Source organism: Xyrauchen texanus, chromosome 47, assembly GCF_025860055.1.
Source record: "Xyrauchen texanus isolate HMW12.3.18 chromosome 47, RBS_HiC_50CHRs, whole genome shotgun sequence".
NCBI classification, from domain to species: Eukaryota; Metazoa; Chordata; class Actinopteri; order Cypriniformes; family Catostomidae; genus Xyrauchen; species Xyrauchen texanus.
Window position 1 is genome coordinate 14,547,522 of NC_068322.1, and position 16,778 is coordinate 14,564,299.

General features: G+C 39.3%; 2 protein-coding genes across 4 annotated transcripts in view; both read right to left on the reverse strand.

The window, feature by feature from the left end:
* Window positions 1-127: 127 nt before the first annotated feature.
* LOC127638721 (cholinephosphotransferase 1-like) lies at window positions 128-9,035 on the reverse strand. Its single transcript, XM_052120374.1, has 8 exons — window positions 8,648-9,035; window positions 5,306-5,453; window positions 4,665-4,806; window positions 4,464-4,548; window positions 2,598-2,729; window positions 2,323-2,481; window positions 2,099-2,224; window positions 128-1,721 (listed from the first exon to the last, which is right to left on the reverse strand). Exons 1-8 carry the CDS (start codon window positions 8,885-8,887, stop codon window positions 1,611-1,613), a joined length of 1,143 nt encoding a protein of 380 aa, XP_051976334.1. The 5' UTR covers window positions 8,888-9,035; the 3' UTR covers window positions 128-1,610.
* Window positions 9,036-10,535: 1,500 nt separating this feature from the next.
* Window positions 10,536-16,778, reverse strand: part of LOC127638720 (myosin-binding protein C, slow-type-like) — a 48,972-nt gene continuing 42,729 nt past the window's right edge. For 2 of the 3 annotated variants that reach the window (XM_052120372.1, XM_052120371.1), the window contains 2 exons: window positions 12,457-12,496; window positions 10,536-11,309 (listed from right to left, as the gene is read on the reverse strand). In XM_052120372.1, coding sequence (XP_051976332.1) covers window positions 12,480-12,496 — 17 coding nt within the window. In that variant the 3' untranslated portion in view covers window positions 10,536-11,309; window positions 12,457-12,479. The remainder of the gene's footprint in view (window positions 11,310-12,456; window positions 12,497-16,778) is intronic. The other variant, XM_052120373.1, reaches the window with a different exon arrangement.

Here is a 16,778-nt window from a genome sequence, read left to right on the forward strand (position 1 = left end):
TGGTTAGTTGCTGAACTTATCGGTTCGACTGTTAGTGGGCAATTCTGGGCCAGAATAAGCTGCAACATGCACCAAACTTTGAAACCATGAAACTAATAATGCGACATGTCAAGCAAATCTACATTGATCGTTTCGCCAACAGTCAGGGGGGGGACCCAAGGCAAATATCGATTGGCAATGCTCCCCACCCCATCAGACCCAGTCATGCTCCAGATTGTGAAAACTTTCAGACTTTGCCACAACCATACATGTATCAATACCCAAAGCACTCAGACACTTCAGACCATGTTCTATATTTAAATCACAAGAAATTTGTTTTATTAGCCCTTTAGGGAGGAGAAGATTGTAAGCAGGCAAATATGTCAGTGTATCAAACAACAGGCACAAAAGATCACCACCCCCAAACCCCCCAAAACAGAGTAAAAGACAGAACACAAGCTCTGTAAAGAGCTCACTATGAGCTGGAGGAAGTAAAATATACATCAAGGACATCTGTGTACAATGGGATTGGGTGACTGGGGTAAAAGGGGGTGGAGCTCTTCTCAAAACAAGAGATTTATGTGTTTTTAGCACACAGCCACAATTAAACTTGACAATTACATTTCTAATTTTAAACAGACTTTAATTATTTTAACACAGAATTTTGTCAAATTACTAATATAAATACAAACACTGTAATCACTGGACAATCACTAAAAGTTTTTCTTAACATCTGAAAGCTACAATGACTGTTTGGCCAAAGTTATTTTTTTCTTTCTTATATAAAGTCTCACATGATCTACAAATAGCTGCTTGTGTTTTCTAATGACAATAAAAATCTTCTACCATAAAAAAGGTTGTGTGGTGTAAACCACTGGCAGTTTGGTGGGTATATAAGGTCATAAAACAATAAAAATATGTTCTTAAATACTTGTACTGTAAATAAATACGGTAAAACATGGGACTAAATGAAATTATGGATTTCTACGGTCGAGTTAAAAAAAAAAACTGCCAGATTGTTATTAATTGATGCCCAAACTGCAGATGTAGCTTCCCTTTGTTTCAATAAAAATTGTGACTTTAAATTCAGCATAATCAAACCCAAAAAACAAAGTGCAAATTATTTTGTAAAGCTCTCCAAAAATTATGTTGGACAAAAGCTCGAATTGTTAAAATTTACAAAACCATTTGGTTATAAAGGGCCAATTCAAAATCAGCCAGATTAATATTATTCGATTTCCAACCAATTATCATTTTGTCTTTTAAAATAAAAATAATTTTGGGTGCATTCCCGAACAGAATGAACCATTTAAAGGCAACAGATAAACTTTCACTTTGCTGAGCCACCCCGAGGCCTTGTTTTGTAGATTTGATTTGGTGTCTAAACTCTTAATTTTCATGCAGTGACATACAGTCCAGTGTGGTTAAAAAAAAACATGTGCTGGTCTTTCTTACGATGGTCCAATCAAACCTGGTGAAATGCTGACGATTATTTTCCATTCTTTTAGTTTGTGGTGGTAATGCTGTCAAGGCCGTTGCGGTTTTGGTTTGTGGGGCTCTCCTGCTCTAGCTTGAAGCGAGACAATGTCTTTCTTTTTAGATCCCGCTTCCTCCTCCCGCTGGGCAAAATGTCAGTCTCTGTGGGCCTGTGGGGCGATGCTGAAAACTCTGATTCGTAGGTGGGAGGCAATTTGTAGGCACAGGCCTGTGCAGTAATGCACCAGATCTATCAGGGACAGCACCTGAACATTACATGATGGAGAAGAGAAAGGTTTATTTGTTAGATGAACAACTGTCCATCTATGATTAGCAAACTATTTAGTTTTTTGGCAGCTATTCTGCACCAATCAGACATAATTTTGCTTTGTGATGTACTCCAGATATTTAAAGCTTAAGCTTAAAGCTAAAGATAAAATTGCCCCAACTTTTACTTTAATGATGAAGCGCCACATTTGAAAACCTTTGTTTTTATCTTCTGTGTCCTTGTGACCCAACATCCCCATTGAAATGAATTGATTCGCAGTGTAAATTCTATTGGATATGCAAGGAAATACTGAGTGCAGGTGAGTTGTGTTGGCTTGAAGATGCATGTCTGGCTCTCTGATCAATTGGAGCTCACCATGGCTATCCAAAGGACAATGTGCTCATCAATAAAGCTGTTGAAGTACTGGTTCAGGAAGAGCAGCCCAGGACCAATGAAGGCAGTGTCATGAAGATGAAGCTCGCTTTTGGTCATATGGGCCACCTGTTGGATAAGAAAGTGTGCTCGAGACAATGTTTTTGGATAACTTTATATTGTTAATAAACTTCGAATATCAACACAGAGGTACTAGCACAACTTACCACCAGCTTATTAGAGATCTTTGCAATCACCATGCCAAAGGTGAGGATGTAGAGGCATGGATGATGCTCAAAAAGCTGGCTGGAGGACTTCTTAAAGATGATGAAGGCCAGAGTGAGGATGAGGCCGACGTGTAGACCAGGAGCCAAAACACTGGTGTCCTGAGGAAGATGTGCACCGTTATAGTCAACATTGATCAAAGTTGAACGTATTTTACGTTTTTTAATACAAACTGCTGGTGTTATTGTGAACGATTCATGCTGGAGAGAAAACTTACTGCAACAGTTGAGCCGTTCTTGCCCACACCGCCATTCAGGATGACGTAGAAGTAGCTGTAGGTTGAAAACAGAAATCCGCCAATAATGCCAATAATTGGAAGGGTTCGCAACTTCACACCAAGCACAGGCAACTGGGTGAAAAAAAAAAAAAATCCATTGGGAAGGTTAGAAAAGTCTGATGTGCCTGTTGACCTCATCTGCTGTTTTTTTGGCAAGATCATGTCTATGGGTGACTAGTAGCCATGGTAACATTTTATACCTATATTTACCTTTTCAGTCTGCTTGTCCTCTGGAGTTGGCAGAGAACAAAAGCAAGACAGACATTCAATTTCAAGAACGCATTCATAAAGGCGGCTGGTCAGGATTCACATTTTTTTATTTGGAGAATTTGATAGTTTTTTTTATTTTGTTTAGCTTTTTACAAAAACTGTTATTTCTTGCACCTTTTAAACATATTGCCAAACTATAGCCACAATTCACCTGAAACTGAAACATTTGTCATTATTCACATTTTCTTTCTTCTTTGAAACAAAAGGAGATGCAAGCACATATTCCACTGGTTCTCACGTGTCACATGACTAATCGTGATGCAGCAAATTCCAGGCGCTACAACTGCCAACAACACAAATAAATGGTTTAGAGCGTTCACGTCGACGCGTAGACAGACTCAAGCCGTTACGTTGCGTCAATGGAAGCCCGGTGCAGACATGGTGCAAGGCAGAGGGCAAGACTGTCAGTTAATAATGGCATGGATTTCTGTCACAAAAACCTATGGTACTCCTATTTAGCTTTTTTTCCTTTAAGGAGCTTGGCAGCAGGTCTGTCATGATTATTATTATCATTTTTTCACCAAATTTGGTATGCCCAATTCCCAATGTGCTCGTGGTGTCGTAATGACCGGAAGGTGGAGGACAAATCTCAGTTGCCTCCATGTCCGAGACCATCAATCCATACATCTAATCACGTAGCTTGTTGAGCGCGTTACCGCGGAGACTTGGTGAGTGAGGAGACCCAAGCTATACCCTGCGGCATCCACGCACAACTCACCACGTGCCCCACCAAGAGCGAGAGCCACATCATAGTGACCACGAGGAGGGTAACCCAACATGACTCTACCCACCCTAGTAACCGGGCCAACTGGTTACTTAGGAAGCCTAACTAGAGTCACTCAGCCCGCCCTGGATTCGAACTTGCGACTCCTGGTGTGGTAGTCAGTGTCTTTACTTGCTGAGATACCCAGGCCACCAGCCTGTTGTGATTATTGTGCGCTACAAATTCCAATAATATTTTAGTATCCAAATAAGTGTTTTTTAAAGAATGTTTGTGTGTCTCATTTTTCAAAGTTATGGCATTATGTGAACACTCCAACTGAACTCCGACCATCTCATTGAGCCGCACCGCAGACCGTACTCAACAACTTCTGAAGAGCACATGATGATTCACTACCTTGAAGCACTGTGATACATGCATCGTTTCCAGAGAGTCGCACCAAAGTCCCGCAAAAAGATAAACAAGGATTTGGATAGTGAAAGCAAAACTATCTGGTTTAACTTTAATTTAACAATTGTGTACTGGCAAATGTCCTTGGTCATTGAGGGTTCATACACAGTGTTAATGACACACAGTGACACAAAGCAGGAGATACCTAAAGAAAATGCACGCATGAACATCTCAACGCTAATGAAATCTCTTTATGAGAAATGAGTTTGTAGGTTTAATCCAAGAGCTTTAAAATTCTTTGTGAAAGTGAAAACTTTAGGACAGAAATATTTTATTCTTGCATAGCATAATATAATATAATACCACCTGTTTTCAGCATCACATATCTCTTAGTATAATCCATAAGAGTATTAAAAGGTGCATACCATAGTCTCCCATAGACTCACTCCTCCGAAAGCTGACATCATATACATGATTACAATAGCAATCTGGACCTCTGTCACGTCAACCCTGCAGAAAGCATGTCAAATACACTTTAAATAAAAACATCAGTACTGGAGTTTTCTACACAGGCTATGACATTTTTTATAAAATTAGTAGAATATGCCATGATAAATTGCACTCACAATCCAAAGCGGAGTGTTCCAGACACATATGTTTGCCAGTGTGCGCAGAAAAACATGAACATGCCAACAAAGCCACAAAAAAACATCCAGTTGGGGTAAGCACCAATCCCACAGGATATACACGATCCCACAGCGACAAACACTATAAAGAGAGAAATCCAATTAGAGAGCTGTGAATACATGCATTCAGATCAATATATAACCCAACAGCATAACAGCAAATCTACTGCCTAAAATCAACAGCATCATCAAATTTTCTGAAAAAAAAAAAAATGTTAGTGGTGCAAAAGGCACCTCCAAGATGCAAGGGTGTTGTGAGTGGTTGCTAGGGTGTTGTTCTGATGACTGGACCAAGTCAAAAGAGCCCACGCACAAGTCTCTATATTCTGGTCCCTAGTCTTCTACTCAAAAACCATAAGAATAATCACTTAGAAAAGTAATATCACACCTCTCCACAACAAGCGGCATCATTTGAGGGATCGGTCATGTCATGGTGCAGGATGCGTTACACAAGTATCAAAGTTTTGATACTTAGTGGTTTGTTTGAGTAGGAGCAATTGTAATATTGATGCTTGACTTGGCAAACATGACAAAATATTTGTCCTAACTAAATGTTGGATGCTTGGACAAACTCTTTATACCTGTGGAAACGGCATCACAGCCATGGTCAAAGAGCTCCCCGAGAGCTGAGCTGCTATTGGTCCGTCTGGCCTGCTTGCCATCAATGGCATCCAGTGATTGGTAGATGAAGAGACCTAAGGCGCTGAGAAAGAAGGCCCAACCTGGAGCCTAAAAAAGGATAGACACAGAGTCAGTGCAAGTGAAGAAATAAAAAAAATACAAAAATCAGATGATCATGAAGTACAGTTCACTGGCTAACTGGATGTGAAACGGATAGTTCACCAAAAAATAAAAATTATCATCATTTACTCATCCTCATGCCATCCAAGATGTGTATGAACGTCATTCATCTGCTGAACACAGATGAGGATTTTTAGAAGAATTTCTAAGCTCTGTAGGTCCATGCAATGCATGTGAATGGGTGCCAAAAGTTTGATGCTCCAAAATCCACACAAGGGCAACATAAAAGTACTCCAGACGACTCTGGTAGTTAAATCCATGTCTTCTGAAGCGATATGATAGGTGTGGGTGAGAAACAATGTATGTCTTTTTTACAATAAATTTTAATTTTTGGGTGAACTATTCCTTTAAATGTGAGATGGAACAAAGCAGAGAGGAAAAGCTCAGACATTTTAACTGATTGCAACACTGACACACTTGCCTTGATCAGAAACAAAAAAATAAAACTGTTTTGAACATCTTTGTGGAAGGCAGTGAACTTGTTTGCTCTACTCAGTCAAATCAAATATGAAGAGTAGCGTACACAACCTCATTGTCTTCAAAAACCAATAAACACAGACACTGATCAAGCCTAATTCAATAATAAAGCATTAGATCCTTCACCCAGTTCTTCTTGTTTGACTAGGCCCAAAATCATTTTGTAAAAATAATTGTAAAGGTGACTCATTTATTTGTATTTCCCTACATTAAACCCATGAAGCTTCCTTGAGTGTTTGAGTGGATGTCTCTCTTATGCAAGAGGAGAAAGCAAAACCTTAGACTAAACTTTGACCTCTAACTGTAGATATGGATGCACTTGTGATAGCAAGAATGCTTGTATTGCTTTCTGCAAATTAGACAAACTTATCAGGGCTCACAAACATTGACACAAAGGTACTGTTTATCTTATTTGCTTTAATACAGTAGATACCATTATCTACACTGTTTTACCATACTTTCATTTCCTTTAAAGGCATTTTTGGAAGGAGCACTTTAGAAACAGCCATATACATTACTAAAAGGTAACCAACCTGAATAAAAATAATAACAATGTAAAATGTAGCTGCAAATTTGAAATGACTTTATCCCTTAGAGGACACTAGCATAATTGCCTGCCCTAAATTGGTGACACTTTGCTTTAGTCTTCATTTTTTTCCCCCTCTGTATCTATGTTGCTCTTCTATAACCAAACTCACTGTATATTATGAAAGTTAAGATTAGACTGGAAAAATAATTGTGTATGAGTTATAATAGGGTAATAATAATCGCAAAGGTCTAAAATAAAATAAAAAACATCATTTGGGATTAAGCAAAATAAAAAAAACACAAAAAAAACAAGCTGTTATATCAAGAGCAATCTGACTATGTATGTGTTTTGTGTGTGTGGTACAGTCTGATATGGGCAAGTTCCATGTGACCTTACTGGGTCACTGCATACAGGCCATCTGCTTTGACAGGCAAGCCAATGCTCATGCTGAACAAACCCCACTGTGTTTAAGAGCACTTTTATCATACCAATACTTTTCAATAAAGAAGCTCCAGCAAGAATGTAATGTATCAATGAATTCTCTATGCAGTTTAATAATAATATGCATAATAAATGTACATTCTGCTATGATTGAGCGCTTTATGCTAGTATGTGCTTTAAGTGGTTATTGGATGAAATCTGGCCCTGAATGCATTGTTTATAATTTGTTCATGAAATGTGAATATCATGTGAATATTTATAGTTTTGTGTAAAATAATCAGATTAGCATTTCCTGGAGCTAGCTGACATACTAATTTGGTCTTTTGCTGTACATTCAGCAACATTTATGCATTTTGAGCTGTGAATGTGTTTTCTAACAAACTGTTATAACAATGCTGTATTTTAAAAAGCAGGCTATTATTACTTGAACCGATTCCTTTGTTTCTGGGTCAAAGGTCAATCTAAGGCCACTTTTATCAATGTTGCACCCTGGTGACAGGTGGGTTAAAGTTGTGCATTCAGCAACAATCTCCAGAACTGTGTAGCAATAAACAGTGGAATCTGGACTTTGTCGATGGACTGTAGTTTGTGATTCTAGATATGTCCACACACACTGACATGAGGGCATAGTCTAGCCCAGAAACTGATAGAAAGAGTCAACAGCTAAAAAGCAAATAAGGTTATCCGAGCTGATTAAAAAAGAGCAATCTTTAAAATATCTAGCTTGAAATGCATGTCAAGTAAAACATTTATAGCATTTTCTTCTTCAAAAAAATAAAAAAAAATTATAATAATGCCTTTAAAAATGTCAAGTGGTGTAACCATGAAGTTAAAGCTATTAAAATACTTTCATAGCACCTTGAAATACATGTGAGTGTATTTAACTTAATGATGTTTAAAAAGGTTTTCAAGCATATATTTCAAGTTCTTTATATATCTATATCTATATCTATATCTATACATATATATACAATGAGTTTTTGAGTACCGAATATCATGACGTTTTCTTAGGGTAACTTAATTTGACCTGAACATAAAGCATATTTTCATAAAAATTATATAATCAGTAAACATAATATAATGTTTTAATATGTTATAATATGTTTTGTTTTGAGTTTTGTTTTTAAGTCATGAGTGTCTAAAAGGTGTCATCTCTGTTTTATGGTCACATGCATCATAGTTACACCACCTGATTTTAATGGACAAAACCTTTGTTTTATATATATATATATATATATATATATATATATATATATATATATATATATATATATATAAACAAAGGTTTTAGTATTTTAGTTTTATATATATATATATATATATATATATATATATATATATATATATATACATATACACACACACACTGTATATTTCACCAGATGATGTTTTTTATCATTATTCATGATATATGAAGTTGATTGTGAAGACAATTTATATGTTGACGGGGCACGTTAATTTCCAGTCACATTTTTCTTTTCATGGTCTCGCTTCAATTTAGACTACTTGATATAAGATATACATATATATATATATTTGCTTCAGCACCACCGAAAGCGATGCGATCCACAAATGTATGTTTATTTATATCCCTGCAGGTCATTGAAATAGAATGATACACGTCACGCTGTCACAGGCTCGTGAGAAGTTTCACTGTGCGTCTCACTCAACTCACCTCCTCCGTAGCTGTGGGGCAGTAATACACGAGAATGACCGTCGTTACAATATTAATAAGAAGTCCAATGATGGTCAGCGTGTTCGGCGCGACCCATGTCGGGATCTGCTGGACCAGCCAGTTCCAGTATATCTGGCACGGCGGCTCGAAGAGCGAGCGACCACACGCGCTGTACTTGTGTTCCTCCAGGCGCTTGAGCTGGACAGCTGACAGCGTCTCCAGACACACGCACTGGGCCATTGTGAGCGCTCACAGGGTCAGTGCGATGTTTTGGTTCAAATCCTCTGACGGTTACGTGTAGATCGTCATTTTGGATGAGCAGAACCGACAGTCTCCCCCGTTCCTTATAGTTGAGAGCAGATAAACGTAACGGAGAGACGCAGGAAACTGCGGTCCGGAAGAGGACGCAGCAGCCGGGAAATTTGAAAGGCTGCAGTACCGCGTCTGACCACTATTGGTGGGTTGTGAGCAAGTGTTGATTGACAGCTGTCAATTTCATAGTCTATTCTCACCACTTGTCACTTATTTTGGCATTTCCTACTAAATAAAACACTACTGGCTGGTGTGTGCTGTACAATTTAGAGACAAATAAAGTAGAATCCAAAAGTCTGAAAGCACTAGTAAAAATCGGCTCCACAAATTTGTGCACAAATTGTGTACTTAATTGGAAACAAGAAATTCTGACCTTTATCAGAGAAGTTAAAGGGATGGTTCACCCAAAATTTTAAATTCTCTCATCATTTACTCACCCTCATGCCTCCTAGATGTGTAAGAATTTGTTTCTTCAGCTCTGTAGATCAATACAATGCAAGTGAATGGTGATCAGAATTTTGTAGCTCCAAAAATCACATAAAGGAAACATAAAAGTAATCCATATCTTCAGAAGCAATATGATAGGTGTGGGTGAGAAATAGGTCAAAACTGAAGTCCTTTTTTACTCCAAATCTCCACTTTTACTTTTACATTTGAAAGTCACATGTGGTGCCTGTTTAATTTCAGATTCACATTTAGAGTAAAGAAAAATATATATTGTTAAATATTGTGCTGTTTCTAACCCAAACCTATTATATTGCTTCTGAAGATATGGATTTAAACACTGGGGTCTTATGGATTACTTCTGTTTCCTTTATGTGATTTTTTTGGAGCTACAAAGGTCTGATCACCATTCACTTGCATTATATGGACCAACAGATCGGATATATTTGTTCTGCTGAAGAAAGAAAGTCATACACATCTGGCATGAGTGTGAGTAAATGATGAGAGAATTTTCATTTTTGCGTGAACTATCCCTTTAACATTGTCAATGTCACATATTTGTTTTGACTTGATTGTAATGTAAAAATAGTGGATCATTTTAAATCTCTGTTCTTAATTTTACATTATATATTTGTATGTTATAAAATCTTTATTTTTTAATTTTTTTTATTTCCAGATTTAAATGTAAAAAATCCCACATTACAAAATGTGATCATACACTTTTGGTCCCCATTGTATTTATAAATATTTTGGTAACACATTAGTTAACAACATTAGTTAACATGAACTAACAATGAACAATGCTTGTACTGCATCTATTAATCTTGGTTAATGTCAATTTCACCATACACAAATACATTTTTTAAATCAGAAGTTAACATTAATTAGCTAGCATTAGATAATGTACAATGAACTACTGTAAAACATTTTATAATGTATCTTAATCTATTTTAATTGTTTGTTCATGATAAGTAACGCATTAACCAATGTTAAAGAATGTAACATTATTGTAAAGTGTAACCATAATTTCTGGTTGTACAAAACCTGTCTCAAGCCATCAGTTTGTACAGTATTTCTCCAATGCTGTCATTCGTATCTTTGCATATAGAGACAAAAGAAACAAGGGTTTTCCATTCAGATACATTTATTCAACTCAGTCATGCTAAATTGAATATTGGCAAGTAATGTCAAAATATCTTAGACAAAACATTTTCCTCTGCAACACTCAGATCTGACATTCTGATCTTTCTTTCTGATGTCTGATCTGACAATAGGACAGTATTGATATTTCAGATCTATGTTGTTGCTGCATTGTACATAGAGTACATTCAGGACATTCTCTATACACAATGTAGCAAAGGGGCTGGGAAAACTCCAAAGGAAAAAAAAACAACCAAGAAAAAAGAAAAGATGGACACAAACATCAAAACTTGAGCTCTAGTCAGTCCACCATTCTCTCCCATATCGCAGAAAAGCATAAATTAACTGCATCACCATATCTGCAACTGCACTCTATGTATTTCACAATAAAATGTCTATTTGTGTAATATTTTGAAGCTATAAACCAGTTCACTAAAGGCATGCATTTGAGTTTCAATGGCACTTCTTAAAACATACATGTACATGATAGCACAGTGACATACAAGACTTGTGACAAATCAGCTTTTCAATGACATATATATTGAAAATAGATCCATGTCTGACACGGCATACCATGCCAAAGTTTAGACACATGTGCCAGTGTTGGGAGTATTGGCACTAGTACATTTTCTGGGTAATCATGGGTGAATCATCCATCAGATAGATCCCTTCTTCTCTGATTCTGATGTCTTAGATTCGTTCATGTACTTATCAATGAGGTGTAAGGGAACTCCTCGCTTCATCAGCTCATAGAATGTAAAACCTCCTGAAAGAGGACAGGGAGATAGTCAAAAGAAGACATTGAAAACAATGACATCAAGGCATGAGTGAGGATAGGTTGAAGTGGGAAGGATTAAAAATGCACAAAAAAAAAAAAAAGGATTATGTTGGTTTGGGAAACCATAACATAGTAGACTCAGGCAGAGCATAGCAGGCCAAATCAGCAAGAACCTTGTAGTCAGTCCTCAAAATACGAGATTGTTCTTCCAAACATACAGTATGCAGAGAGACATTATGGGGGAAAAAGAGGAATAAGGAGAAGTGCAGACAGACAAACAAAGACAAAGAGGGGAAACAGGGTGAAATCAGGACAGAGAATCGGCAGTGTTCGGCAGGCGCAGCACAAATGTTGATTCATTGAGTATAATCGTGTCTTAATGAATACCAGCAGTGTTGGAGATTAACTAATTAAAAGAAGCAAAGCGACTTAACTTTTACATCTTCATTATTGTAACGATTCCATTAATACCCTTTTCAAAAGGGTATCATGACTATAGTTTAAACTACTTATTTAAAATATGAGTAGCTTGTTACTTGACAACCTAGAAAATTGATTTAATCTACTCTTAATTAAAGCTTCATTAAGCTTCAATATGAACACTGTCATAAATATACAATGGATTGGGTCACTATGTCAGAATCTGCAAAAATAATACATCAGAATTAAGGGTTGTCTGAACAAAAATGCCGGTCATGACTACTTGTTCATACCAGGGTTAACGTGTTCCCTTTACTAGTGCTACATGAGGGAACAGGCAAAATTACAGGGTTATAGAGGCAGCACAATTTTTTTTTTACATCTGAAACACCAATTTCTGACCTCAGCATTGGCTCACTCTGGTTTCCAAGTCAATGGAGATAAAATGTGTTTCCTCGTATGCAAGCCTGTGTCAGCCTGTAGCTTGCAAACATGTCTAAAGCATGCAAAGTAGCCTACACATTCTGGATTCTATTCTTCTTATAGAATCTTACACAAATTCTCAGCAAAGAACCTTCTTGATTTCGGAACATAAATCTTGGGTTCTAGCACATCACACACCAGCAAAGAGCGAAAAGCAGGATTATTGGCAACCACGGGATACAGAATGAATGAAAAATAAGCTTCATATGCCCGAAACCATATGAAAGCTTACCTTGGATGAGAACAATACAGTAACTATTCCTGAGTGATGACTGGGGGAAAAAAGAAAATAAGGATTAAACCCAAGTTTACATGAGGGAGTTATACGTGCCTCAGGGTACATTGTAGATTTAATATGAAAGAGTTAAAGGATGTACCACAGGAGACAGCATAGTCTTCAAAGAGGGAAGCACAACAATGAGACAATGTATGACAGAGTATGAAAGAACACATGATACACTAGGCAAATATGGACGTTCAATCAGAGTTAAAATCAGGCCCAGATGTTTACACAGAAATACACAGAATGGGTGTGAATGTGTTTGAAAGATTTACAATACATTGCATTATGGGATTTGTGGTCCAATGACACAGTATTTTTACATGCAATTTAAATTAAAGGAATGTTCTGTGTTCAATACAAGTTAAGCTCAATCGACAGCATTTGTGGCATTTTGACTCGTTCCTCCTTTCTTTTAAAAAAAGCAAATATCGAGGTTACGGTGATACACTTACAATGGAAGTGAATGGGGCAAATTGTTTTACATTAAAATACTCACAGTTTCAAATGTATAGCCACAGGACTTTGAGCCATTTCAGTATAAAGTTATATTCAATTTTACAACTTTGTTACCATGACAATGTAATGTCAACAAACTGAAATTTTAAACAACTTTACAGCTCAAATAATACACACATTTTAAGTGATTTTATCAAATTATGAGCTTCACATTTCTGTGTTTAACCCCCTTTAAAAATTGGCCACATTCACTTTCATTGTACGTTCTTCACATTAATACCGATGTTTATTATAATTTTATTTTTTAAAAAAAGGAGTCTAAATAATTTTTTGTGGTAATCAACATTATTCCAAAAATGACTGAGCTTAACATGTATTGAACCTGGAACATTCCTTTAAGTGTGGCTCGGCTTCGTCCATCATGCAAACATGTTAATTGGACCACAATTAGCCTCTGCGTTGTGCTCATGGTCAGAAAGACAGAGGTAGTGAGCAATGTGTTTTACGACACTTACACTTTGTCACGGTTCCGGTGAGTTCGTCGGTTTGTTCTGTTTGTTTTGTTATTTCTCTCCCTCATGTGTCTCAGGTGCTGCCGGCATGTGTGATCAGTGTTTAGCTGATCATGCCACTAATTGGCGTGCTAGCAGCAACTGATTCTCTGCTAATTCACTGCCTACTTAATCCCTTCATTGTGTCAGTATATTTGCTAGATTGTTGTTTGGTGTTGAAGTAACTCACTTCGCTCTCTCTGCATAGTTAGTCCTGTCTCATGTATCTGTTTTCGTTGCCCGCCTCTGCCCATGTGTCGAGAGTGTGGTTACCTTCCAGTTTGCTGTGCTTGTTCTCAGCACCCACAGTGCTTCAACGAAGGATTCCTCATGGATCTGCTCACTGTGTGGCCACGGTGCGCACACATTGACAAATAAACCCATCACAGTTATACTGCAGCCGGTGCCGGGTTTTCCACGCTTGACCAGCCCAGTTAAAGTTATCATTTATTGTAAATAAATCGTTTGAACTGTTCCTCTGCTCTTGGGTCTATTTCTCTCCTTGTGACAGAACAATCTTGCCTCGATGGACCCAGCGGAGGAATCCACTCTTTGCTTTGCCCTGTTTCAGCAGGGTGCCTTACTGGGATGTCAGCAGGATCAGATCTCCTCTTCTAACTGGGCTATGGAGATGATGGCGTCACAGTTCGCTGAGCTAACCTCAACTCAACTCAGCAACTCCGACAGCCTCCCGTGTTGTAGGATAACAGACATCCCTGTTGGGCTTTATTTCAAGCATTCATCACGTAGCTTCGATCTGACTTTATGATGACATCCAGGACAAAATCTATTCCTTGGACCTGGCCACGCCTATGCCACCGGCGTTCTCCACCTACCCGGGCGGCTGACCACCAAACCCAGTCCACAGTTTTATCCAGATCACGGTCCGACGCTGAGCCCATGCAGGTCGGGAGGGCTCTGATTTCTCATAAGGAGAAACAGAGACGCCTCATTCAAGGACTCAGTGTGCCCGGGCCGGGTCATTTCTCTGGTTCTTGTCCAGTAAAAGACACCATTAATCAGCAGGCAGGGGGTTACTGGCGAGCGCAACACTCCAAAAAAAAGCCCCCGGAATACGTACACTTCTCCTGGCCCGGCTGTCCCTGAGGAGGAGAATTACTAGGGAGCAATTGGTTCCATGAAAAGGTATATCAATGATTCTCTGGCAGACGGTCTCATCTGCCCTTCCTCTTTGCCAGCAGAGACGGGGTTCTTCATTGTGGAGAAGAAGGACGGCTCGCTTAAACCTTGCATAGATTATCGAGGGCTGAATGATATCACAGTGAAGAATCGTTATCCTTTGCCGCTGATGTCCTCAGCATTCGAACTCTTGCAGGGAATGTCCGTCTTTACGAAGATGGACTTTTGCAATGCTTATCACCTTCTGGGAGATCAGGGAGGGGGATGAGTGAATACTTTGAATATTTTGTTATGCCTTTTGGATTGGTCAACGGCCCAGCCGCCATCCAGGGGCTCGTGAAAAACATGATTGGAGACATGGTTGACCGTTTTGTGTTTGTCTATTCAGATGATATTCTGATCTTCTCCCAGAATATCCAGGAGCATGTTCAGCATGTCAGGCAGGTGTTTTAGCGGCTGCTAGAGAATCTGCTGTTCTTCAAGGTGGAGAAGTGCGATTTTCATGCACAGTCGGTTCCATTCCTGGGGTTCATAATTTTGTCCGAGGGAGTGCGCATGGACCCTACCAAGGTCAGAGCCATCTCCGATTGGCCAACCCAGGTTCTAGCAAGGCTTTGCAGAAGTTTATATTGTAAGTTTATTCGTAATTACAGCCTAGTCACCACGACTCAGACGGATCTCACCTCCACCATCGCTAGCGCAGTATATAGGCCAGTTCGTAGCCATTTACCCCATTTGCACAACTAATAGGACCTCTTTTAACCCCGACCGGCCTCCTCCAACTGCTGTCAGTCCCTTCAAGACCCTGGTCACACATAGCCATGGATTTTGTAACTGGTCTCTCCCCTTCCCTTGGCAACACATTCGTTTTGACTGTTGTGAACTGGTTCTCGAAGACATCTTGTTTCATTCCCCTCCCCAAATTACCCACATTGAGGGAGACGGCAGTGGCAGTCCATGTCTTCTGCATTCATAGCCTCCCGGTCAATGTGGTTTCTGACAAAAGCCCCTAATTTGTGTCACGTTTTAGGGCAGAATTCTGCTGAGAGCTAGGGGCTACAGTGAGTTTGTCCTCTGGCGAATCAGGAACTTGAGGAAACCCTGCACTGTGTGGCCTCCCGTAATCAGCCCCCTCTGTTCCCCTCCCAAGAGCCCGAAGTTCAGGTCCCGTCCATTCACGCTTTTATCCAGAGGTGCCAACGCACCTGGAAAGCCAACAGAGAAGCCCTCATATGGACTGGCACCATGGTCTAAGCCCCCAGCTTACGTGTGTGGTCAGAAGTTTTGGTTGTCCTCTAAGGACATTCCACTCCAACTCCCCTCATGTAAGATGGGTCCCAAGTTTATCTGCCCATTTCCCATCACCAAGATCATTAGTCCGGTGGCGGTCCATCTCAAATTACATCCTTACCTCAAATGCATCCACCCCGTTTTTCATGTTTCCAAGATCAAACCGGTTTTACATTCCAATTTACATCCCACCACACCTGTCTCGCCTAGTCTAGTTGAGGGTTCTCTGGCATATATAGTCAAGAGGTTGATCGCTGTCAGGCAGAGGGGCAGAGAGTTCCAGTACCTGGTTGACTGGGAGGGTTATGGACCTGAGGAGAGATGTTGGGTCCCGGCTTGTGGGCATCCTGGACCTCGCCCTCATAGATCAGTTCCACCCGCGGCAAGGTAATTCTGCTGGGGATACCAGGAGGTATCACTGGGGGGGTTACTGTCACGGTCCAAGTAGCTTTGTTTAGTTATTTCTCTCCCTCGTGTGTCTCAGGCGCTGCCGGCATGTGTAATCAGTTTTTCCATGGGAACACTGATTGCTTCCTTGGAAATGCTGATCATGGCACTTATTAGCGTTCTCTGTTTCTCCGCTAATTCACTGCCAGCTTAATCCCTTCATTGTGTCATTGTGTGTCGGAAGTGTTGTTACCTTCCAGTTTGCTGTGTGCTTGTTCTCAGCACCCACTCAACGATTCCTCACGGATCTGCTCACCACGCGTCCACGGCGCACACACATCGACGAATACACCCATTACTGTCATACTGCAGCCAGTGCCAGGTTCTCCACGCTTCACCAGCCCAATTGAAGTTATAATTAATTGTAAATAAATACTTTGAACTATT